The following is a 25,593-nucleotide window of genomic DNA, read 5'->3' on the forward strand; positions in this document are numbered from 1 at the left end:
AAAAGTAGACGCGCTATGGAGAGATTTAGTGGCAGATTTAAATAAAAATGGTCCCCCCAAAAAGATGTATCTGGCTGGAAAAAGGTTAAAAAACAAATAAAACTTATCAAAGTAATTTAAATTGTAAATATTTTTACAGGTTTGGATGGACTGGAAGGCCTTTATCAGAAAGAAAGTGGCGTATAATACTTCCGAGGCCAGAGCAACCGGGGGAGGACCGTTCAATAAGCATGTCCTTACTCCGGCAGAAGACGCGATTGCCCAATTATGTGGCATATATGCAGTGGTAGAAGGCATGCCTAATACGCAGAGCTTTGGTGTTCCATCAGAGAGGAATGACTCAGCTTCTGACACTCCCGATGATGAAGAGCCTCTTTCCTCCACTACCAATGTCGCCGCTGCGGGGCGGTCTCGCTGGCGGGAACCCGTGGTAGCTGACTGCATGACAAACATCAGCGAACAGACAAACGCTATGAAAGCTGTAGTGGATGGGTTGAAAGAAAATTTGGAGGAAACCAAAAACATAAACACAAATTTATTTACACTTTGCAAGGCCGTTAAAGAACTTACTGTGACCTTAAAAGAAGGAAACATTGAAAGTATACGTCATCATTACCAGATGGAAAAGTTACGGCAAGAAGACAATGAGCTAAAGCTGAAAGAAATTGAAATTGCCGAGCTTAAAGTGTTTGCGGAACAAAATTACTGTAACAAACAGCCGTAGAAAGAATATACGAGTATAGATACTTAAACAAGTTTTTGTTTGCGCTGAATTCATTTTATTTTAGTTTTTGAATTTCTGGAATAAATAAACGCCCGTAGTATCCTCCTACTGTAAACTTCTTCTGTATTCCTTTCATTTTCACGTAAAATAACCGCCAATATTGCTAATGCACTCATTTTTCGTAAAAGATTGTTATTTATTTTGGGTAAATTGACAGCTATCAGCTGTTAAGTTCATTTTTGCGGTGAATAAAAACGAGTTCTAAAATGAACAAAAAGTTCGAATTTCAGAACACCAAATCCAAATTCACTCGGATTGAGGTTTATTTTCAAATTCACTTTCACTCGGATTCCAGAACCTGCCTGTATATCTATATAATACAATAATATTATGTTAAGATATTTATAAGCTTGTTGCTAGCTTCATATACCTATAATAACGATATCCTATATTCTAGTCGACTGCATGCTGAATATACACTTTAAATATAATAGCATTTATACTGCTCTATGCACGGTCTGTCTAACTTGCGTGTTCTTTTCTCAAAGTATTGCCTTTTAAACAGACAAAAATGCAACATTTTAAGAAAAGTGTTAAATGATAAGCGTTTTTCGTTAATTTCGTAAATTACAGTTGAAAAATTGTTTTATGTTGTGCGTAATAATTATGAACGAAAACAATGCAACATCTTATTTATAATAGGTGTCTTATCTTGTTCTTTCATAATTTATGAAATATTCAATTTGTAGGATGTAATGGAACATTTATACAATGTTACCTATAATGAGGCAACATTTTTGTCGAGAAAAGAAAACGTTAAAACGTATTTTATTAACATTAAATAAACATCTGACATTAGACTCAATGTGGTTTGGTGCAAAAAATTAAGAAATCTACGGCCCCAAATTCGATATAATGATTTCTTTTCTGTTGATAGTTCCCAATTAAAATTTTCTTGTAATAAAAAATGTTTAATTAATTTTTATCGGAACATGTTGAAAAATAGGGTACTGTTTGTTTGTAAAACATAAAATTAAATTAATACATATTTAGATATGATCAGGATGACCACACGATTTGTGATGAGTGACTGTCTGTCCGTGCATGATAACCCCGCTCACCCATACAATTGTTACTTGTACGTTACACGTTTGAAATGAATCGGTATAAAAAGTTGGATTAAGGGCGTCATTTTCTCATACTACGACTCATACATGACGACATAATGCGAACTTCCGATTGACTTTATACCGTATAAATTCATCTAAGTATATATATACTGGGAGAAGCAATGGCGTCATGTGTAGAAGTTCACGCAAGTGAGGAAAGTTCTCTGACCGCCATTCATTTGGAGCTGGCCAGGAACGATTCTTTTACATATGGCTAAAGCAGCTCACGACCTCCGGTCTCTAACCAAGTATCCTGTGGGTAGCCTAAGAACATTCGTTTGAAGCCGTTCGTGAGAAGTCGAAACATCCCCTACATAGGGCTGCGCGCTGAGTTTCGGACCCGCCACGTAAAAACAACACCCCCAATGAAAGGAAACAAGCTTCGGATGAGAGATCCACCTTTTTTCCAAAGTTATAGTTATTTGTGTTGACCCTTGGAGATTCATCTAAAAACAATCGGACAAAAAAAAATTGTTTTATAAATAGATAATCCCGGAATAATAATAATAATAATCCCGATCAAAAGATTTTATTTTTTTTTTTTCAAAATTAATAAAATGGAGGCTAAAGGAACTTTTTTTCTAAATTTTTGCGAAAAAATAAACAGCTAATTGGTCTTAAAAAATCGAAATTTTTGACAAAATAAAAATCCTTCGACCAGGCACGAGTTTATTATGTATTCTAAAAGCTGTATACATTTCATTAAAATCTGCTGAACGGTTTTCGAGTTACAGTTCTCACCGATTCAAAACACACAGTTTTGAGAAAAACGCGTTTAAAGTTTCACACTAGCGCACAGTGGTTCCATTTGTATGGAGAATAGCGACAAAAATAGTTAGAATAGAGATACTGACCTGCAACATACACAGCATATTTCTGTTCATGCAAGTACGATATTCTGAAAAATTCGCAATTGTATAACGCCCACTTTTCATATTCTACATACATATATAATTCTCACGTTAAAATACCTGAGCATGTGATAAATTTTGCTCCAATTCCCGGATTTATTATTAATAAATAGAAAGGAAAACAGATGTGCTATTTAATTTTATAAAATTAAACAATTTATTTTTTACAGTTCAAATAAAAATTTTATTAATTTGGAAGAAAAATAAGGACGTTGTAAACCTCAATAAAACATTCCTTTATGTAATTAGCGCTTTAAAGTGACCGAGTTCTCTTTTTTATTTCTCAAATAACTCAAAAATTAATTATCGTATCAACGTGAAATTTTCAGTGAATATTTTTAAGATATTACACTTAACGAAAATGCAAAAAAAAAATGATTTTTTTTTTTTTAATTCTAACTACCCCTAACCCCTTAAGGACTATGATTTGAGAGCATGTACCTGGAATGTCCTGTCCGGTTAATTGGGAAGGAACGTCTAGCCACAATCCGCATCAAAACGAGGTTCTTCAACATATCGCTGATTTGCGCCCACGCCCTGACGTAAGAGAAGGGCGATGAGACCAAAGATTACTTTTATGAGCGCTTGGAGCTCGCTTATGAGAGCTGCCCCCGCCACGATATCAAAATCGTGCTTGGCGACTTCAACGCCAGGGTGGGCAAAGAAGGTATCTTTGGCACTACGGTCGGTAAATTCAGCCTCCACGAGGAAACATCCCCAAATGGGTTGAGGCTGATCGACTTCGCCGGGGCCCGAAATATGGTTATCTGTAGTACTAGATTCCAGCATAAGAAGATTCATCAAGCTACCTGGCTGTCTCCGGATCGAAAAACCACCAACCAGATCGATCATGTTGTGATAGACGGAAGACACGTCTCCAGTGTTTTAGATGTACGTGCGCTCCGAGGTCCTAACATCGACTCGGACCACTATATTGTTGCAGCTATGATTCGCACCCGCCTCTGTGCAGCAAAAAACGCACGCCAACAAACACAAGGAAGGTTCGACGTCGAGAAGCTGCAATCACAACAGACAGCCGATTCTCTACTCGGCTTGCACTCCTGCTCTGTGAGAGCACTCGTCAACAACTCGGTAAAGGGAACTGTGGGACGGCATTTCAAACTCCTTACGTACAGCTGCAACCGAGACCATTGGTTTTCGGAAAGTGCAAAAGAACAGCTGGTACGAGGAGGAGTACCATGTCGCAGCGAAGAGAAAACAGGCTGCCTACCTCGCAACGGATAGATACCGAGAGTTGAAGAGGGAAGCGAGACGCATTTGCAGACAGAAGAAGAAAAAGGCCGAAATGCGTGAGTACGAACAGCTAGATAAGCTGGCCGACAGGGGTAATGCTCGAAAATTCTACGAAAAAATGCGGCGGCTTACAAAAGGTTTCAAGACCGGAGCATACGCATGTAGAACCCCCCAAGGTGATCTAGTCACCGATGTCCAGAGCATACTTAGATTATGGAGGGAACACTTCTCCAGCCTGCTGAATGGCAGTGAACGCATAACCCCAGGAGAAGCCGAACCCGATTCCCCAATCGATGACGATGGAGCAGACGTTCCATTACCCGGCCATGAAGAAGTTCGAATAGCAATTGGCCGCCTGAAGAACAACAAAGCGGCAGGGGCCGATGGATTGCCGGCCGAGCTATTCAAACACGGCGGCTAAGAGCTGATAAGGAGCATGCATCAGCTTCTTTGTAAAATATGGTCGGACGAAAGCATGCCCAACGATTGGAATTTAAGTGCGCTATGCCCAATCCATAAAAAAGGAGACCCCACAATTTGCGCCAACTAACGTGGTATTAGCCTCCTCAAGATCGCATATAAGGTTCTGTCGAGCGTATTATGTGAGAGATTAAAGCCCACCGCCAATAAACTGATTGGACCTTATCAGTGTGGCTTTAGACCTAGATCAACAACTGACCAGATATTCACCATTCGTCAAATCTTGGAAACTAGCCGTGAAATGAGAATCGACACACATCACCTCTTCGTCGATTTCTGCTGCTTTCGACAGCACGAAAAGGAGCTGCCTTTATGCCGCGATGTCTGAATTTGGTATCCCCGCAAAACTAATACGGCTGTGTAAACTGACGTTGGGCAACACCCAAAGCTTCGTCAGGATCGGGAAGGACCTCTCCGAGCCGTTCGATACCAAACGAGGTTTCAGACAAGGCGACTCCCTAAAGTGCGACTTCTTCAATCTGCTGCTGGAGAAAATAGTTCGAGCTGCAGAACTTAATCGAGCAGGTACAATATTTTATAAGAGTGTACAGCTGCTGGCGTATGCCAATGATATTGATATCATCGGCCTCAACACCTGCGCCGTTAGTTCTGCTTTCTCCAGAACGAGGGCAAGACGAAATATCCCCTGTCATCAAACAAACAGTCGTCGCACTCGCGACTTGGCTCTCACGTCACTGTTGACAGTCATAACTTTGAAGTTGTAGATAATTTCGTCTATTTAGGAACCAGTATTAACACCACCAACAACGTCAGCCTGGAAATCCAACGCAGGATAACTCTTGCCAACAGGTGCTACTTCGGACTGTGTAGTCAATTGAGAAGCAAAGTCCTCTCTCGACGAACAAAAGCCAAACTCTATAAGTCACTCTACCCGCTAATACCCGTTCTTCTATATGGTGCAGAGGCTTGGACGATGACAACATCTGATGAGTGGACGTTGCGAGTTTTCGAGAGAAAAGTTCTACAAAAGATTTATGGTCCTTTACGCATTAGCCACCGTGAATATCGCATTCGATGGAACGATGAGCTGTACGAGATATACGACGACATTAACATAGTTCAGCAAATTAAAAGACAGCGGCTACGCTGGCTAGGTCATGTTGTCCGAATGGACGAAAACACTCCAGCTCTGAAAGTATTGGACGCTGTACCCGCCGGTAGAAGCAGAGAAAGAGGAAGACCTCCACTCCGTTGGAAGGACCAGGTGGAGAAGGACCTGGCTACGCTTGGAATATCCAATTGGCGCCACGTAGCGAAAAGAAGAAACGACTGGCGCGCTGTTGTTAACTCGTCTATAATCGCGTAAGCGGTGTCTACGCCAATTAAGAAGAAGAAGCAATAAGTTTTACAGATTGTGATTAAAGGTCTCAAATGATTCGGTGTGAAAAATAAGATTATGGGCGTAATTTTTTTGGTGTGTCGCTATGTAAACTCCAGCAATATTAATTCAACCATATACCGTGTAAATCGATGAACATGTTAGACGTCAGCAATGTTAAGTGAAAGACTATTTTGGTATATACTCGTATACTTTAATGCCGAAAGTGTGTTTTCGATAATCATTGAGTAAGCTTAATGCAATTAGTTCAGACCTTCCATTTAATGGATATACTAATTTTCGTCTGTCCATCTGCCTTAATAGTATAAATGAAGTTGGAAACGTCCGATTATATTACCTATCTATTAAACTTAACCCGTTTAGTTGAGATTAAATCTTTTATATATCATTTGAGTTAATTTTGCTGAGTTTAATTAAAACCTGGAACAGAAAGCCAAATGTAGTAAGGAAATTAAGGGAGTCTATAACCTACATATAATATAAGTTAATAAGATAAGAAGTATGATTGTAATACATTCAAGGTAGAATAATGAATGCTGCATTTTTACGCAAAATTTATAACTATGAGTTTTGCCAACTTTTGAAAGTATTTTCCCGTCTTTGATCCTTCCAGTATAAAGTTGTCGGTTGCATTCGAACTCAGCTTTACTCCTTACTTAAAATTTATTACTTCCAAGTATTTGACCAGCGTAGAGTATTGTGAATTAGCCTCAATTTGAATAGATATTATTCATCGAACTTTATCTGAACTTTTACCGAAATATGATTTATAATTTTATATGTTTTTTTTTTGTTTTAGTTCGATCGACAGTCTTCAATTCGTTATAGTTCTCGACGTGCGCGTACTCTGGAATCACTTGCTTCCTTATATGAGGTAATGTATAGTCTCTGTATGCTATTATATTATAATAATCGAATTTGCGAAGTCATACAATTATATTAGTGCAGTGTACTTTTTGCTATTTTCAAATATACTACATATATATGTATATTTTTTGAAATAAAAATTTAAAATATATCGTATGTGATTGCTATTTGATCACGACATTGGTGATGTTCGAGTCTCAATCACTGCTACAATATAGTAAGGTATCATACATATGTATATCATTATACGCAAAAATGTAGAAGTATAAAGTATCACCTAAATATCAGCACAAAAACAAATATGTCGCAATATTTGAACAGATATTTGCTTGCACGAACCTCCCCTTTTTGCTATCCATTATTTACTACACGTAAATCCCTATGTTAAATGTATGGGAACCTAAAAAAACATAGCGACCCCTTAGAGTTAAGCTACAGCACCCAGCTTGCGGAAGGATTTTTTGTTTGTCAATTACTAACATTTGGGGGGTAAAAGTTGAAAAAAAAATTCAAATTTTTTTTGAAGCACCCTGTGCCCAAAAAATAAGGTGACATTGTATTTATTTTTAAAATTCTTCATTTATTCTTCCAAATCAATTTCATCCCCTTAAAAGTAATACCCTCCCGATGCAATGCACTTATGCCAACGGATTTTCCAATCTTCGAAACACTGGTTGTAGTCACTTTCCGGGATGGCCTTCAGTGCCGTCTTCGCTGCGGCTTGAATCTCCTTTTGAGCTTGGTGAGCAGCCAGAAGTCGCACGGAGTCAGATCAGGTGAATACGGTGGTTGCGGAACGATATGGGTTGAGTTTTTGGCGAAATGATCACGAATTACGAGGGCAGTATGGGATGGTGCATTATCGTGGTGTAAAAACCAAGAATTGTCTTTCCACAATTCGTTTTTAGGCGGATAGCGTTTCGCAAACGACGCATAACGTTCAAATAATATTCCTTGTTGACTGTTTGACCGGTTGTAAGGAATTCATAATGCACAACACCACGATAATCGAAGAAAACAGTCAACATGACCTTGATTTTTGAGCGACTTTGGCGCGATTTTTTTGGTCTCGGCTCTCTTTTGGCACGATATTCGCTCGATTGATCGGTTGTTTCGGGATCGTAAGCATAGATCCAAGTCTCATCGCCAGTTATAATGCATTTCATGACACCCTGGTAGTCGGAAAGCATCGTTTCACACTTCAACGCGACGCCTTTTTTCCAAAAAATTCAATGTTTTCTGTACCAGCCGAGATTTGACGCGCTTGAGGCCCAAAACATCCTTCAAAATGGTATTGGCTAGGCCTTGGATATGCCAACTTCATCAGCAGGGTCTCTAATTGTTAATCGACGGTTTTTCAACACCAAATCTTTGATTTGTTGAACATGAGCTTCGTCGGTTGATGTTGATGGTCGCCCTGGACGCTCTTCGTCTTCGACACGTTCACGGCCAGCGTGGAACTCACTATACCACTTGTAAACATTTTTTTTTAGACATAGCCTCATCACCAAAGGCTTTCTGCACCGTCCTCAACGTATCCGCAGCAGAAAATTGATTCCGTAAAACAAAATTTAATGCAAATTCTTTGCTCAACAAATTTCGACATCGCAAAAAACGAAAAACTCACTTTTAGCAGCTCACAAAACGACACGTATCTCAAACCCTACTGAATATTTTGACATGAAATTTGACATAAATGTGACTGACAGTACTACCAACCTTAACAAAATTAATTCTCCAAATCCTTCGACGCGCGCAGTTTTAATTCAAATGTCACCTTATTTTTTTGGTATATGTGTATGTGTTATGCTTACATTCCCGAAAGGCAGTCATTTTCACTGCTTTCAGGCAATATAAGTAAAACTAAGCTCCCTTCTTTCTAGTGTTAATTGAATCACAATTTTGTGTCTGCGAAATTCTAATTAATCTAGCAAAATATAAATTATATTATTAAGAACCAATTAAGGTGCCAGACCTTTTCCACATTTGTAACGTAAACTAAAATTACAATTAATATTTGGAGTAGGTTTGGCTAATGAAACGAAATAGGGAAGATTCAAGGACTTATTATATAAAGGTCGGGCCTACCAACTGGCTAAATTACAATAATATTTACAATTTTCCCTTTAGTTTTCTTAAATGTATCAAGGCATAATTCTGATTACTTTAGCGGTTGGGTAAAAAACACGAATTTCGGTATAAATGGGGTATATACGGATAGGGAAGCTTCTCCAGTGGAGGAATATGCAAAAATTGTGCTGCTTACACTTATATTTTTTAAATATTCTCGATAAAAAATTGAAAAATTTGTATCAATAACACTTAGTATTTCACAATTGGGGTATTCACAACGTGTCATCAAGCATCGTAAAATCATAAATGTTTAACTAGTTTATTAAATTTGTTGCTGGATTGCATACTAATATAAGTTTACGCAAATACAACTCTGAACGCCATGTTTTCGGATCGTTATAACTCATAACTTTATGAGACTATGTGAAATCCCTAAATGTTTCACAAAATGTTTTCACATTTTTCACTATGTATATTTAAATATACACTCTAAAGGTTGGTACGCAGCTCTCAAGTAATTGCTCAAGAGCAAAAATACATTATTTCTCAAGTAATTTTGACAGCTGGTTACGCATTGTGAATGATCCACATTAGAAGAGCAAGAGAGAATAAACAAAGTAAACAAACTTTGTGCGTATGTATGTATGTATGTATGTGTATGGTAACACAAATATTTTCATTGAGATTTAAGGAATGTTGTTGATGATTGGTTGGTTTTATACAACATTTCAAAATGGAACATACTTTATAATAATGATTTCAACTAATTTAGGATGAATATGACGATTACTTCGAATTTCCTGCAAGAAACAATTGTTGATTTGATGTTTCTTCGCAAAACCAGGTTTGCCATATTCACATTTTATTGAAAAAAAGTATTAAAAATTAGTACTAGCTTTCTTAAGAGCTGCGTACTAGCACAAGTAACTTTATCGCAGGAACGTTTCTGGACCGTTTCTTAAGCGTTTTTTTATATTAAGTTTTTACGTTTCTTGAGAGCTGCGTACTAAGCTTAAACATTGAAATAAGTTCATACAAGTATTTAATTTTTATTTTGTTATATTTTAGCTATATTTATTAATTTAAAAATCACTTAGCACACCCATCGTTGAAAAGGTTACATTGTTTACAATTATGGTTTAAACAAGTGTTGCCATATCTTAAACACCAAATATGTAGGATTTTCAACGATATTTATTTGTTTGTATTTTCGCGTGATTCTTTTTTCTATATTAACTATAATAAAAAATACTTTCCGACATTTTGAAGCTATAATGGAGTTGTGAACAATTTTACTTATACATACTTATATCATATCCTCCTCCACTCCTTTCTGTGTTGGCGGCCTTCGGCCGCACTTTACAAATATGACCCTGGTATTGGCTCGACCAGGGCTGACTGAAGTACTTTTGCGTAGTACTCCTTTAAAAATTTAAGTATTTTATTACGTAACATTATTATTTAATTTTTCTTAGTTGTTTATTAAATTTAAATAAGAAAATATCCATATGCATGGAAAGATTCTTTATACTAATTTCATTTGAAATATAATTTATAGATGCTTGTTTTTATGAGAACTAAGATTGCTAAATAAAGAAACAGGAATTATAGCGAAAAAGAGAAATTTCTTCGAATTGCTTATATTTGCTTATTATCTTATGACAGCGCTCCATTTCCTCAAAATTGTTAGCAAATAAATGATGCTTACTACGAGTGTAAAAGGTAATTTTTAAAATATAAATTTTTTACTCATTAAACCAGCAAAAAGTGTAAATTGTAAATTTGTTAAAATGTTTGCAGTTTGAATTAATTAAATGAATTTGAAGTGAAAAATGTGCATAAAGTGTGTTAAATGTAGTGAAATAGCTTGGTGAAATGTTCACATCTTGGGAATTTTTGAACTTTAAAGTCGAAGATCTCGTAAACTAAGCGCACTTCGTTTAAATCCAGGCTTGATGCGGTTAGCGATAAATGTCGGAGTTGAATTTGGTCCGTATATTTCTTAAAGATTTTTGAAGTGAAACTTCTTTACGCGCGCTTGGCTTGGGGAGTAAGCTGACGAACGCGTAACGAAAAGTGTGATCAGGCGAGGCGAACGTCCGAAATGCTTTGCTCACGTTTGCTCACTTCACGAAATGTTCTATTCAATTCCAATCACTGAGCGAAACACAGCGTTGAGTAAAAATCAGCTAATGTTGACGAACCGCTCATTCGCGTACAATGTGAGCCTTCGGTCCGAAATGCTTTGCTCACGTTTGCTCACTTCACGAAATGTAGAAACTTTTGCGAATGAGCTGATTCAAGGAAAAAGTGAGTTTTGCAGTTCTCTGGTACATACCAGGAACTGCAAAACTCACTTTTTCCTTGAATCGAGAATCGTTCTACCTAGTTTTGACAATGTGTTCAACGATAATCGGCGAAATTCATCTTGTAAAGATATGATCGATGTATAATTTTTTCGCCCATGATAAAATCTATTATCATTGTCTTTTGGTACTATGTAGAGTCCGTCAATACTGGTAACTCGTGATAGAGCAACATTTTCACTTTCGCTCAGTGATTGGACTTAAATAGAAACATTCTCTGATACATACCAGGAACTGAAAAACTCACTTTTTCCTTGAATCAGCTCATACGCAAAAGTTTCTATTCAATTCCAATCACTGAGCGAAACACAGCGTTGAGTAAAAATCAGCTAATGTTGACGAACCGCTCATTCGCGTACAATGTGAGCCTTCGGTCCGAAATGCTTTGCTCACGTTTGCTCACGACTTAAATAGAAACATTCTCTGATACATACCAGGAACTGAAAAACTCACTTTTTCCTTGAATCAGCTCATACGCAAAAGTTTCTATTCAATTCCAATCACTGAGCGAAACACAGCGTTGAGTAAAAATCAGCTAATGTTGACGAACCGCTCATTCGCGTACAATGTGAGCCTTCGGTCCGAAATGCTTTGCTCACGTTTGCTCACGACTTAAATAGAAACATTCTCTGATACATACCAGGAACTGAAAAACTCACTTTTTCCTTGAATCAGCTCATACGCAAAAGTTTCTATTCAATTCCAATCACTGAGCGAAACACAGCGTTGAGTAAAAATCAGCTAATGTTGACGAACCGCTCATTCGCGTACAATGTGAGCCTTCGGTCCGAAATGCTTTGCTCACGTTTGCTCACTTCACGAAATGTTTAGCTCACTTTCGCTCAGTGATTGGACTTAAATAGAAACTTTTGCGTATGAGCTGATTCAAGGAAAAAGTGAGTTTTTCAGTTCCTGGTATGTATCAGAGAATGTTTCTATTTAAGTCCAATCACTGAGCGAAAGTGAAAATGTTGCTCTATCACGAGTTACCAGTATTGACGGACTCTACATAGTACCAAAAGACAATGATAATAGATTTTATCATGGGCGAAAAAATTATACATCGATCATATCTTTACAAGATGAATTTCGCCGATTATCGTTGAACACATTGTCAAAACTAGGTAGAACGATTCTCGATTTTATGAGTGACAGAAAAAAGTTTTCCATGGTTACTTTTAATTGCCAAAGTCTCAGAAAACACGTATCGGACTTGGGCGATCCCGCAATTGATTCAAGCAATATCCTGTTTTTATCAGAAACCTGGTCAAATGACGATGAAAATATTGACATCCCGAATTTTGATTGTATTGCGAAATTCAAGCGTAAGAATGTTAGATCAGCAGGAGTGACAATTTATCAGAAATCGAATGATACCTCGAATATAGTAACTTCGAACATGGACATTCTATTACGACATATTCGTGAAGTTGATATTGGTCAGTCATCAATTGGTGATATATGTGCTGCTCACTGTGTTTTGGACGATGGAACAAACATCATAATGGAAGTTGTTTACATTTCGCCCAATAACACAGTTAATCAGCCCTATTCTGCATTTCGATTACGTTCCCGCTCTACGCTCCGTCTGAATCGAAAGTAGGTATTCCGAGTTACGGTGGAATCGAAAGAAAAAGAGGAAGAGCGATAACCTTTTCGAAATCAGCTGTTTGCCTTGGAATGTGTGAAATTGAAACATAATAAAGCAAACAGATACAAATTTGTGGAAAAACTATTGGTGTTTAAATAAAATAAATTAAATATATAATTGCGTAATGGAATCGATAGCCGCGGCGATATTTCTTGAGGAGGACGGCAACGCATCCGAGAATGCTGACGCGAAAGTTGAAAGGAGAAGATTGCGGGATATGTGTGATCCATTTCAAATGAGTGACGAATTGTAAGAAATTGAGTTTGAAAGTGATAAATCTTAATTCATTGATTTTATTTAGATTCAAAAAAAACTTTAGACTTAATAAGGACGCATTCAAGTATGTCCTAGATACTTTTGCGGAAGAAACTCAACAAAGTACTTTGACGTCGTTATCTCCGCTTAATCGTGTAGTGGCTGCTTTGAGATTTTTTGCGGAAGGCAGTTACCAACATGGAGTTGGTACTGATTATAATGTCGGAATGGGTCAGTCAACTGTGTCAAAGTCACTGTCTCATTTTCTCGAAGTCATGCAACGAAAGCTTTGCCCTGAGTGGATCAAATTTGACCAGAGTGAAGAGGAAAAAATACAAGCGAAGCAAGAGTTTTATGCGAAGGCTAGTTTTCCAGGAGTCATTATGTGTGTTGATGGTACGCACATAAAAATAGTGAAGCCATCTGAAGAGGGGTTTCTATATTATAATAGAAAAGGTTTTTATAGCATCAATGCTATGGTGGTGAGAATAATGTTCATCGCATCAATGCCATAATTCAAAATTCATTTTATCAATTTAATTTTGCTTTTCAGGTGTGCGATAACAGAATGCGTATAAAAAGTATTGATGCCAGGTATCCTGGGTGCAATCACGACTCGCATGTATGGGGCTTAAGCAAGCTGAGATCGCATATGGAACGGCGATATCGGGAAGGTGAAAGAAACGCGTGGCTGTTAGGTATTTATTTATATACGTTTGTTAAAGTAAGTTTTGAATAGTTATTCGCTTTATTAACAGGTGATGCGGGGTATCCATTGCAGCCTTGGCTAATGACTCCATATCGATCTGTAAGTCAAGGCAGCCCGCAAAGTAATTACAACATGCGGCACTCCACAACAAGGAATATAGTAGAGCGGACGATTGGGGTATTGAAGAACCGTTTCCGATGCTTGTTGGGTGCTCGAGAACTACATTACTCACCACACAAAGTCAGTCAAATAATAAACGTTGCCTGTGCTCTCCACAACATTTGCATTTACTACAAAGTGGGAGATTTGAACGCAAATGAATTTAATTTTGAAAGCCGTCAGGAGGAGGAGGAAGAAGAGCAAAGCAGTGACCCCGATTATACTTCCATAGCAAATCGTATTCGAGACAACATACTCGCTACTTTTTAATAAATTTGAGAAACGAGTACAATAATAAAAACATCTTTATTAAATTCAAAATTGTATGTATACATATGTACTATTCGTATATTAAAAAATAATTTGCATTCAGTGCATTTCACAAATTGTTACTTAAAGATAATAAATTGAATTCAGTTCATTCACAGCAGTTCAGTTCACAGCTTCTTTCTTAAGATAATTATAACAAAAAACTAAAAAAAAGTTCAGGTACAAAATTTAGGTTATTTACTAAATTACTCCGAATCAGATTTATAATTTGGATCTAACTTTAGCATCCGCATCTTTATTTCCACTTTTTCCCTTAGCAATTCTTCCTTCATTTTATTGTGTCGTTTCTGTTCTTGTAGTTGCTTCACTGCGGTGTCCGCCATACATTCTAAAGAACGATTCATGCGACGTAAATATGTCACCACTTTTTCCATTTTATTAACTGCAGCTTCATTATGGTTTTTGGTGTCCTCGTAGAATTCTTTTTGGAGATCTATTTGTTCTTTTAGTAAGGAAGAAGCGCTCTCCTTATCAGTTGTTCTTTCTCTGCGCTGGCTGCTAACTCTGCTGCATGAAGGAATTTCAGTTCGATCCTCCGAACATGCGGAAATGTCCATTTCGGAAGTTTGGGCAACGTCTTGTACCTGCGCACTATCGCCATAAGCCCGCGCACCTCTTATTCCACTTGTACAAGTTTCCAACCCTGTTAAAGCTATAACCTTCTCCTCAAGTGGGCTTATAGGTTGCAACCGACATTGACCTCCACCAGTGCTCATTATTTCCTTTTTATTTGCAGACAGCTTGCGTTTTATATAGCACTTCCAGTCAATCCACACCTGTAACAAAACGTTTGAAGTATTTAAAAAATGTATTTTCAGTAGTACAATACCTTTCTCCATGTACTGGAGTCTTTTGAAGGTGGACCAAGTGCATTTAGGTCATTTGCAATCTCCTCCCAAAACTCCTTCACTTCTTCCTTCGGTCGCTGTTGGAAGCCCTGCGCAACATCTCTTTTGGTTGCCATTATATCAGCCAATTTTTCATACTGCTCTGGTGTTGTTGTTTTTGACCTACAAATATATCAAGCATATATATATTAAAGCACAAAAAACTTCAATAAATCATGTTGGTGACTTTTAAACTATCAACAACAAATTTTACTTACATTTTTGGGAAAATTATATTTTAAAAGTACACTAAAACCAAAATATGACCGCTCTACGCCAACAAAAGTTCAACTTACAAAAACGGAACTACGATCGTAATGTAGAATACATAAAATCGGAAATTTCGAAGATTGATCGAAACTAATCGAAACGCAGAATACCAAAGTTGCCTAACTGAAAAAATTTCGATTCGAGTCGAAATGCAGAATAGGGCTGAATAATATCATAAAGTTTATATACAGAAGACTTATGATTTATGGTCGCGTAGGTTCTGAAGAACTAGGAGAAAACTATCATACGTTGCCACTAATTTAGCAGGAGATTTCAATATCAATTTCGCATCCGAAGATGGACAACTCTTGATAAACTTTCTACGAGATAAATTAGAATTACAAATGAATAATGACCGTAATGAGCCAACTACAAGACATGGAACAACAATCGATGCAGTTTTTTCTAGATTTCTGTCTAATTTTAATTCTAAAATATATGTATCGTATTTCTCGTATCATAAGCCTATTGTCTCGGTTTTACAATCAACCACAGTAATTACTGATGTATCCAATAATGAAAATAACGAATAAAACAATGAAAAAAATAAAAGATCTATGCAAAAATATTAATTTACTAATGAAAACATAAAATAAATTTAAATATTTGTAGGAAATTAATATATGTATATGTGCATACATGTATATGTTGCACACACACACATTCATATATATACATATAGATAGAGCGAAAGAAGTTTCACTTCAGTCGTGCGGTCATAAGCACACTCACTTTTTTTTATTATTTTTAATTTGCTAAATGACCCTACAGCTGATGCAGAAGTGACAAGAATTCTAAAGAATAATAATATTGGCAGTCACCGACTAAACCTCGTACTGAGCAGTTGAGTTAGCGTCTTTCTCTGAGTTTATAGCTATTCATATAGCTCGCTTTTGGTGTTTTTTTTTGCACCCCGGTCTGCTTACTTAAGTAACGCGATTAATACTTATTTTAAGTGAGAAATATAATCCAATACTTATATACATAAGTGTATTATAATTTCTCCACTATGCCCCCGGTGGGCTTCCAGTTCGGGGACAACAGGTTTGCTGCGCTGGCCCAGGGTCCCCAACCAAAACGTAAAAAATCGTATCAAAAACTGCAAGATGCTTTTCCTGACTTACCGCCAATAAAAAGTGATGACCCAAAGTATATTGTGATTAAATCCGATGAGAATACTACACCCCTTTCGAAGGTTTCTTGTTTTCGTGTTTACAATGCCTTACTTACCGTGAGCAAAGATATAAACAAAATTAGTGAATTACGCGACGGCAGCCTATTACTGCTAGTGAAAAATAAGCAAGTAGCAGAAAAGTTTATAAAAACGAAATGTCTTTTCAACATTGGCGCTGTTAGCCAACAAGAGGGGCAAATGCATTAAAGACGCTTTACTTTCCTCTAACTTAATATAACGGATCCGCGACACAGTTTTCCACTCACTCCACTTTTTCCCATGTAGATCTTACAATGTGCACCGACATACTTGCCACAGAGTGCGAATGGAGTATAATCGATCACCTGCATGGAAGCGATCACTTCCCCATTGTACTAAAATTGCACCTAGGTTCAACAACTAAAAACCACAAAATAAATAAGGTACTAAATACATTCATATTCAAAACTGATTACGCTGATTGGGAGAAGTTTCAGACACATTGCGAGATAAATGGCAATAATACCCCAATATCGGACAACCCTAACCAAGAAAGTGCGAGTTTAACAAAAATTATTCGTTCAGCAGCGAATGTTAGCATTCCTCATACAAAGCCAACAGCAAGTTGTTCCTTGGTGGATAAAGAAATCGCTGAATTGCGGGCAAAAAAACAGACAGCTTGGTATGAGGACAAACGGGCTCGATCACTTGTCAACTTAATATCTTTCAGGAAAACCAATGCTCTTTTCCGTCGTTCCGCGAAACAGGCCAAGCGTAAATGTTTTCAGGATTTCTCAAGCAAAATAAATCCTTCGTCTAGTCCTAAGTCAATATAGAACGCTTTAAAAAAACTTTCTGGAGTGCCTACAAATCTAATCATTCAATGCGTAAAGGGGCCAACAGGTTTGGTAACCAATCGATCCGAAATTTCCGAGTTATTTGCAAACCATTATTCTGAAACAAGCTCAGATATTTCATTCATTGAAACTGAGTGTCAAACCTCTAAAACCACCACACTGTCCGACACTTCCTACTCTGTCTCCCCTCTTTCTTTTTCTGCTAGACAAATAGAAACCAGTATTTCACTGTCTGAATTCGAGTTCGTTGCATCTACCGTTAAGGGTAAGTCGCCGGGGCAAGATAAAATTTCTTATCGAATTATCAGACATATGCCGAAAAGTCTCAAGCTCCGATTGGTAAAGCTTTATAACAAAATTTTCAATACTGGTGTCTACCCCCAATTTTGGAAAACGTCCTGTGTTATACCAATACTTAAACCACACAAATCCTCCAATGAACTTGCTAACTATAGGCCGATTTCCCTCCTTCCATGTATGGGCAAAATTCGTGGCAAACCGCTTGATGTGGTATGCTCAGCGAAACAAGTTCATATCACCGAATCAAGTCGCCTACAAAGAGGTCAAGGCACGTTAGACGCTTTAATCCAACTTGACTACTTCGTTACTAACGCTTTGTCCAGCAAAAACCACGTGTCCGTACTATCTCTGGACTTCCACAGAGCTTTCGACAAAATTGGAGCCCATATTATTATTCGACAACTTAGAAAATGGAAAATAGGCCAGAATATGATACGTTTTATTACCAACTTTCTCACAAACAGAAAACTCAAAGTCAACGTAAATGGTTTTCTCTCTTCAACACTCCCGCTTTCTAATGGTACGCCGCAAGGCTCACCTCTTTCAGCCTTTCTTTTTATCATTGCTTTCGATGATATTAGTAGGATGATAAAAAATTACAAAGGAGTTGAGCACCAGATCTATGCTGACGATGTCCTAATCCACACAAAAGTCTCTGACGTTAATTTAGCTCAATCCTTATTTACTAATATGCTCGCCAGAATTGAGACTTGGTCACTGGAGTCTGGTGCTTCACTTTCTTTAGACAAAACACATATCCTTCATGTAACCAAACTACAACCAAACTTACATCGAATGTAAAACACAGCTAAAAATACTAGGATTAATTTTTTACTTTAAGTATAACCTTAATGCTCACTGTAAATATGTCAGAAACTCGTTAATGACACGATTAAATATTGTTAAATATCTCTCGTCTAAGCATTCATTTATTCATCCGAACACACTAGTCAATGTTGTCAGAGCTTTGCTAACTTCAAAAATAGATTATGGGCTCCCCATCTATGGCAATTGCTCCAAAAGCAGTATCAACCTTTTAAATGCACCATACCATTGCGCAATACGGCGAAGTCTCCGGGCCTTTCCAACCTCGCCAATAAAATCAATAATGGCTGAATCTGGTTTACCAACTATTCAAAATAAAATTATAGATTCTTCGCTCCAAATTCTTGCGAAAACGGCTGAGAACACCAACCCATTACTAAATACAACTATCACCCATGCCACGAAAAAAAGAAAAATTCCAAGAATACAATCGGCTATTTCGAGATTCTTAAGTTTCGCTGCAGAAAATAATATTTTACGTAACGCAACATGCAACTTCACCACACGACATCCTCCCTGTCTGATCAATGATAAAATCCTACAGAATAAGCTTATGTTTTTGTCCAAGCAAAACACACAAACCTTTGCTGAAGTGGAATCTATTATATGGCTGGAAGTTATTGTTTAAGGATGGCTCCAAGTCCATCGATTCCACTTCGTTAGGATCTGCTATCCTTCAGCAGTTCTTCTTCTTCTTCTTTACTGGCGTAGACACCGCTTAAGCGATTATAGCCGAGTCAACAACAGCGCGCCAGTCGTTTCTTCTCTTCGCTACGTGGCGCCAATTGGATATTCCAAGCGAAGCCAGGTCCTTCTCCACTTGGTCCTTCCAACGGAGTGGAGGTCTTCCTCTTCCTCTGCTTCCCCGGGCGGGTACAGCGTCGAATACTTTCAGACCTGGAGTGTTTTCGTCCATTCGGACAACATGACCTAGCCAGCGTAGCCGCTGTCTTTTAATTCGCTGAACTAAGTCAATGTCGTCGTATATCTCGTACAGCTCATCGTTCCATCGAATGCGATATTCGCCGTGGCCAACGCGCAAAGGACCATAAATCTTTCGCAGAACTTTTCTCTCGAAAACTCGCAACGTCGACTCATCAGATGTTGTCATCGTCCAAGCCTCTGCACCATATAGCAGGACGGGTATTATGAGTGACTTATAGAGTTTGGTTTTTGTTCGTCGAGAGAGGACTTTGCTTCTCAATTGCCTACTCAGTCCGAAGTAACACCTGTTGGCAAGAGTTATCCTGCGTTGGATTTCTAAGCTGACATTGTTGGTGGTGTTTACGCTGGTTCCAAGATAGACGAAATTATCTACAACTTCAAAGTTATGACTGCCAACAGTGACGTGAGTGCCAAGTCGCGAGTGCGACGACTGTTTGTTTGATGACAGGAGATATTTCGTCTTGCCCTCGTTCACTGCCAGACACATTTGTTTTGCTTCCTTATTCAGTCTGGAGAAAGCAGAACTAACGGCGCGGGTGTTGAGACCGATGATATCAATATCATCGGCATACGCCAGCAGCTTTACACTCTCATAAAAGATTGTACCTGCTCGATTACGTTCTGCAGCTCGAACTATTTTCTCCAGCAGCAGATTGAAGAAATCGCACGATAGGGAGTCGCCTTGTCTGAAACCTCGTTTGCTATCGAACGGCTCGGAGAGGTCCTTCCCGATCCTGACGGAGCTTTTGGTGCTGCTCAACGTCAGTTTACACAGCCGTATTAGTTTTGCGGGGATACCAAATTCAGACATCGCGGCATAAAGGCAGCTCCTTTTCGTGCTGTCGAAAGCGGCTTTGAAATCGACGAATAGGTGGTGAGTGTCGATTCTCTTTTCACGGGTCTTTTCCAAGATTTGGCGCATGGTGAATATCTGGTCGGTTGTTGATTTACCAGGTCTGAAGCCACACTGATAAGGTCCAATCAGTTTGTTGACGGTGGGCTTTAATCTTTCACACAATACGCTCGACAAAACCTTGTACGCGATGTTGAGGGGGCTTATCCCACGTTAGTTGGCGCAGATTGTGGGGTCTCCTTTTTTATGGATTGGGCATAGCACACTTAAATTCCAATCGTTGGGCATGCTTTCATCCGACCATATTTTGCAAAGAAGCTGATGCATGCTCCTTATCAGTTCTTCGCCACCGTGTTGGAATAGCTCGGCCGGCAATCCGTCGGCCCCTGCCGCTTTGTTGTTCTTCAGGCGAGCAACTGCTATTCGAACTTCTTCATGGCCGAGTAATGGAACGTCTGCTCCATCGTCATCGATTGGGGAATCGGGTTCGCCTTCTCCTGGTGTTATGTGTTCACTGCCATTCAGCAGGCTGGAGAAGTGTTCCCTCAATAATCTAAGTATGCTCTGGGCATCGGTGGCTAGATCACCTTTGAGGGTTCTACAGGAGTATGCTCCGGTCTTGAAACCTTCTGTAAGCCGCCGCATTTTTTCGTAGAATTTTCGAGCATTACCCCAGTCGGCCAGCTTATCAAGTTGTTCGTACTCACGCATTTCGGCCTCTTTCTTCTTCTGTCTGCAAATGCGTCTCGCTTCCCTCTTCAACTCTCGGTATCTATCCCATCCCGCACGTGTTGTGGTCGATCGTAACGTTGCGAGGTAGGCAGCCTGTTTTCTCTCCGCTGCGACGCAGCACTCCTCGTCGTACCAGCTGTTCTTTTGCACTTTCCGAAAACCAATGGTTTCGGTTGCAGCTGTACGTAAGGAGTTTGAAATGCCGTCCCACAGTTCCCTTTACCGAGTTGTTGACGAGTGCTCTCACAGAGCAGGAGTGCAAGCCGAGTAGAGAATCGGCTGTCTGTTGTGATTGCAGCTTCTCGACGTCGAAACTTCCTTGTGTTTGTTGGCGTGCGTTTTTTGCTGCACAGAGGCGGGTGCGAATCTTAGCTGCTCCAAGATAGTGATTCGAGTAGATGTTAGGACCTCGGAGCGCACGCACATCTAAAACACTGGAGACGTGTCTTCCGTCTATCACAACATGATCGATCTGATGATGATTGATGAATCTTCTTATGCTGGAATCTAGTACTACAGATAACCATATTTCGGGCCCCGGCGAAGTCGATCAGCCTCAACCCATTTGGGGATGTTTCCTCGTGGAGGCTGAATTTACCGACCGTAGTGCCAAAGATACCTTCTTTGCCCACCCTGGCGTTGAAGTCGCCAAGCACGATTTTGACATCGTGGCGGGGGCAGCTCTCATAAGCGAGCTCCAAGCGCTCATAAAAGTCATCTTTGGTCACATCGTCCTTCTCTTCCGTCGGGGCGTGGGCGCAAATCAGCGATATGTTGAAGACCCTCGCTTTGATGCGGATTGTGGCTAGACGTTCATTCACCGGAGTGAATGATAGTACTCGGCGACGTAGTCTCTCTCCCACCACGAATCCCACTCCAAATTTGCGCTCCTTTATATGGCCACTGTAGTAAATCCCACAAGGACCTACTCGCCTTTGTCCTTGTCTCGTCCATCGCATTTCTTGGACGGCGGTGATGTCAGCCTTTATTTTCACGAGGACATCAACCAGCTGGGCAGCGGCACCTTCCCAATTAACGGACCGGACATTCCAGGTGCATGCCCTCAATTCGTAGTCCTTATTTCGTTTTCCATGGTCGTCATCAAAAAGGGGGTCTCTCATCCAAGGCTGGTTGTTGCTATTCGCTGGGGTTGTTTTTTTTACGTGGCGGGTCCCAAACCCAGCGCACAACCCTATGTAGGGGATATTTCGCCTTCTCACTTTAGCTCGCCTTCAAACGGATGTTCTTAGGCTACCCAGAGGATACTTGGTCAAAGACCGGAAGTCGTGAGCTGCTTGAGTCATATGTAAAAGAATCGTTTCTGGCCACTCCCAAGTGAATGGCGATCAGAGAACTTTCCTCACTTGCGTGAACTTCTACACATGACTCCATCCATCCTTCAGCAGTTAATCACGCAAAAAAGACTAAAGGAAAGTTCCTCATCTGTACAGACAGCAAATCGTGTATGTCTGCAATAACGTCTCCTTCCAATCGCAATCTCATAATAGAAGTTATCAGGGACGCGGTCATTGGTGCCCCTCAGAAAATCCAAGTAATGTGGATCCCTGGCCATGCTGGTATTACAGGCAACCACTTTGCAGACCTCGCTGCGAAAAATGTAGCCAGGACTCCTGCCTTAACACATTACGTCTCATCCAAGCAAGACATTTCAAAAAAACGCAAACGAATGGAAAACATTTAAACATCACTACGCGGTCATAAACCCAGCCAGAAATCGAATAATCTATTCGTCAACAGTTCCAACTAGCGCAATGAAGACATACAGTAGGTAGAAAAAATAAGTTATCAAAATAGCCAGCGCTGTTTTAAACGCTCTACACTTTTTCGCTTAATTGAAAATAATATTTTTTGTATATATTCGGAAAGTACCGTTTTCAAAGTACCGCAATTGATGATTTTAGTGGCAATCGCTTATCTGGTAAGAAATTTTCGTAGCCTTCTATAAAAATGCTGAGTGACAAAGCGTGGAAGAAGTAAGTTATCAAGTGCAGTAATTAGTGTTTGTCATATTAAAACTTGAAAATAAATTACAAAAACGCATTAAATGTGCAAGAATTGTTAATTAAATTTTGAAATTGAATTGGTAACTAAAGTTTTCGTTTTTTTTTTAATTTAATTTTTTGAAATATTAAGGCGATTTTTACGGTAAATTAAAAAAAAATCTGAAAATGGTAAATTTTAAACAATTATCGAATGAAGAATGCTCAACCATAATTAATTTGCATACGGATGATCACATGCAGCGTTATATTACTAGAAAATTTAATAAAAGCAAGGTCGCAATACGGAAAGTTATTGCCTGCTACTACAAAGAAAGTCGAGTCATCAGGAAGAAGAAGCAAGGGCGCCCAAAAATAACAACGGGAGAGTTTACAAACGAATTTCCAATTCTGATCCCTTCAAATTAGTTCAAAATTTTGCACACAGCTTATAAAAAAAAGCATGAATGCCCCCTCAGTGCACACTGTCCCTAACAGATTGCACCAAACCAATATTCACAGCCGCGTTGCAAGAAAGTTACTCTACCTAAATGAGGCAAATAAAAAAAATGACAAGCATTTTATAAAGAGCACATATTAAAATCTTAAAATTATTGGCATAAAGTTCTGTGGACTGATGAATCGATGATTTGTCTTCGTTATTCTCACTGGATGGTTTACGTTTGGTGCTCACCCGAACAAGAACTATTATACAAGTGCATTCTACTAGTGATGAGCGATATTTCACTACCGGTGATTTTTTCACTGTGATTGAAAAATCGCAAATCGCAACTGCGATCACTTTTTATAAATAGCAGTTCGCTTCTATGCGCAGTTCGAAACTGTGATCGCAGTTCGAACCTGTGAATTACGATCACAATAGCAAATAGCAGAAAAGTAACAACTTTCTTCAGGGTATTGTATATATCGTATATGCTATTTTTCGTCATAGCGGTTTGAAGTTTTGAGTGTAACGTTCTTATAATTTTTAATAATGGCAGGAAATGTATCAAGGAAAAGAAGTGAAGTGTGATGTTTGAAGTGGTAGATGAAATATAATCAAAATGGAAGATTTTAATTTGTTTTAATAAAATTTTTAATTTTACTTATTGTTAAAACCAAATTTGAAAGCTTTTTGTGATGAAAACAAGAATTGTAACTAATTAATTTCAGAAAAAATGATGGAATATAAAAAAATTACGCGTTTTTAATATTTTCCCAAAGATTAGGAAACTCGCGTTAATTATTTGGTCTTGAAAATATTAAAAGCGGGTATACTAAACAAACAAATTATCAACCACACTAATGGTAATTCCTTCTAAGAAATGTGTGAAACCATCATACCAACATATAAATGAACTATGCAATACGCTCTAAGTGTCAGGTAGCCGAACCACTCCAACATTTGCGAAAATGTAGTGAAAAGAAAGACGGAAAAACTTGACTCGAGTTACAGGAGCCAAAAGAGAATTTGCCGCCAATAACGACAAAATGTTTCCGTCGTTCCCATGACAGTCAGGTCTACGTAAGTGGAACAGACCCGGACTTTTATTCGGCCAAACAGTGTCAAATTGGCAGAATCTGCCGCTACAACAACAACAACGACGTTCGAACGTCGACTTAGTTGCGATCGCAATAGAAATATAAAATCACAGTGATTTAAAAATAGCAATCACTGAAATCACAGTGATTTAAAAATCGCAATATCGCTCATCTCTACATTCTACCCACAGTTAAATCGTTGGAAAAGGGCTTAATGGTTTGGGAATGCTTATCTGTGAATAGCCCTGGCAGTATTGTAATCCTGGAAGGAAAAGTTACTGCTGAAGTTTATTTAAATATTTTAAAGGAGCACGCCATCCCCGAAGGTCACTGATTAATTGAGCCGGATATACAACGAGCCTATTCATACTGCAAAAATCATCACAGAACATCTACAAAATGAAAATGTGAGTGTATTGAATGGCCTCCTCAAACCACTGACTTGTTATCAATTGAAAAAGCTTGGGCAGTCCTTACGATGCGTATAACTGAGGAGAACCCCTAAAACCTGGTTGATTTGAAGAACTGCATCTATAACATTTGGAACAATTTTCCTCAAAATTATTGTTTGAAGCTTGCCAACTTCATGAAATAACGATTGGGTCAACTAGCAAGACTTAATTATGGACATTGTAGATATTAAACAATTTGATAACTTATTTTTTCTACATGCAATTTACCGTATGTGTGTAAAACTACTAAGTGAACCTTCAGAAAAAAACGTTATGATTGTATATAGATTTTTAAAAACCAACGATTTGTTAAAACATATTTAAGCAACTTACATCTTTACTAACCCTTAGCAAATAGAATTTTTCACTTAGTTATAATTACAAGGCGGCTGAAGGCCTCGTAGCAAGTGCTGCGTTTATGTATTTATATAATAAAACTCTTTTTATTATATGAATTATTATAAATAAA

The 25,593-nt window shown here is 38.5% G+C and overlaps 2 protein-coding genes across 8 annotated transcripts in view; both read left to right on the forward strand.

Moving 5' to 3' along the window:
- Positions 1-25,593, forward strand: part of LOC105225273 (protein PALS2) — a 195,094-nt gene that overhangs the window by 147,622 nt on the left and 21,879 nt on the right. For all 5 annotated transcript variants that reach the window (XM_049462593.1, XM_049462592.1, XM_049462595.1 and 2 more), the window contains one exon: positions 6,698-6,772. In XM_049462593.1, the coding sequence (XP_049318550.1) occupies positions 6,698-6,772 (75 nt within the window). The remainder of the gene's footprint in view (positions 1-6,697; positions 6,773-25,593) is intronic.
- On the forward strand, positions 6,779-24,200 carry LOC125775399 (putative nuclease HARBI1). Of its 3 annotated transcripts, XM_049445958.1 has the most exons (6): positions 6,779-10,560; positions 10,639-11,111; positions 12,168-13,104; positions 13,157-13,592; positions 13,664-13,808; positions 13,869-24,200. In XM_049445958.1, exons 3-6 carry the CDS (start codon positions 12,980-12,982, stop codon positions 14,246-14,248), a joined length of 1,086 nt encoding a protein of 361 aa, XP_049301915.1. In that variant the 5' UTR covers positions 6,779-10,560; positions 10,639-11,111; positions 12,168-12,979; the 3' UTR covers positions 14,249-24,200. The 3 variants fall into 3 exon arrangements, with proteins under 3 accessions (XP_049301915.1, XP_049301914.1, XP_049301916.1); XM_049445957.1 differs by having other exon boundaries at positions 6,779-11,111; XM_049445959.1 differs by lacking the exons at positions 6,779-10,560; positions 10,639-11,111 and adding an exon at positions 11,153-12,029.

This window comes from Bactrocera dorsalis, chromosome 1, assembly GCF_023373825.1.
Source record: "Bactrocera dorsalis isolate Fly_Bdor chromosome 1, ASM2337382v1, whole genome shotgun sequence".
NCBI classification, from domain to species: domain Eukaryota; kingdom Metazoa; phylum Arthropoda; class Insecta; order Diptera; family Tephritidae; genus Bactrocera; species Bactrocera dorsalis.

What these genes read in the sequence shown, in the direction of transcription:
- LOC125775399 (XM_049445957.1), top strand. Translation starts at nt 12,980, where the DNA reads ATGGAATCGATAGCCGCGGCGATATTTCTTGAGGAGGACGGCAACGCA. An exon ending in ATAGCATCAATGCTATGGTG is followed by an intron (nt 13,593 to 13,663) that starts GTGAGAATAATG and finishes TTTGCTTTTCAG; the next exon opens with GTGTGCGATAACAGAATGCG. An exon ending in AAGAAACGCGTGGCTGTTAG is followed by an intron (nt 13,809 to 13,868) that starts GTATTTATTTAT and finishes CTTTATTAACAG; the next exon opens with GTGATGCGGGGTATCCATTG.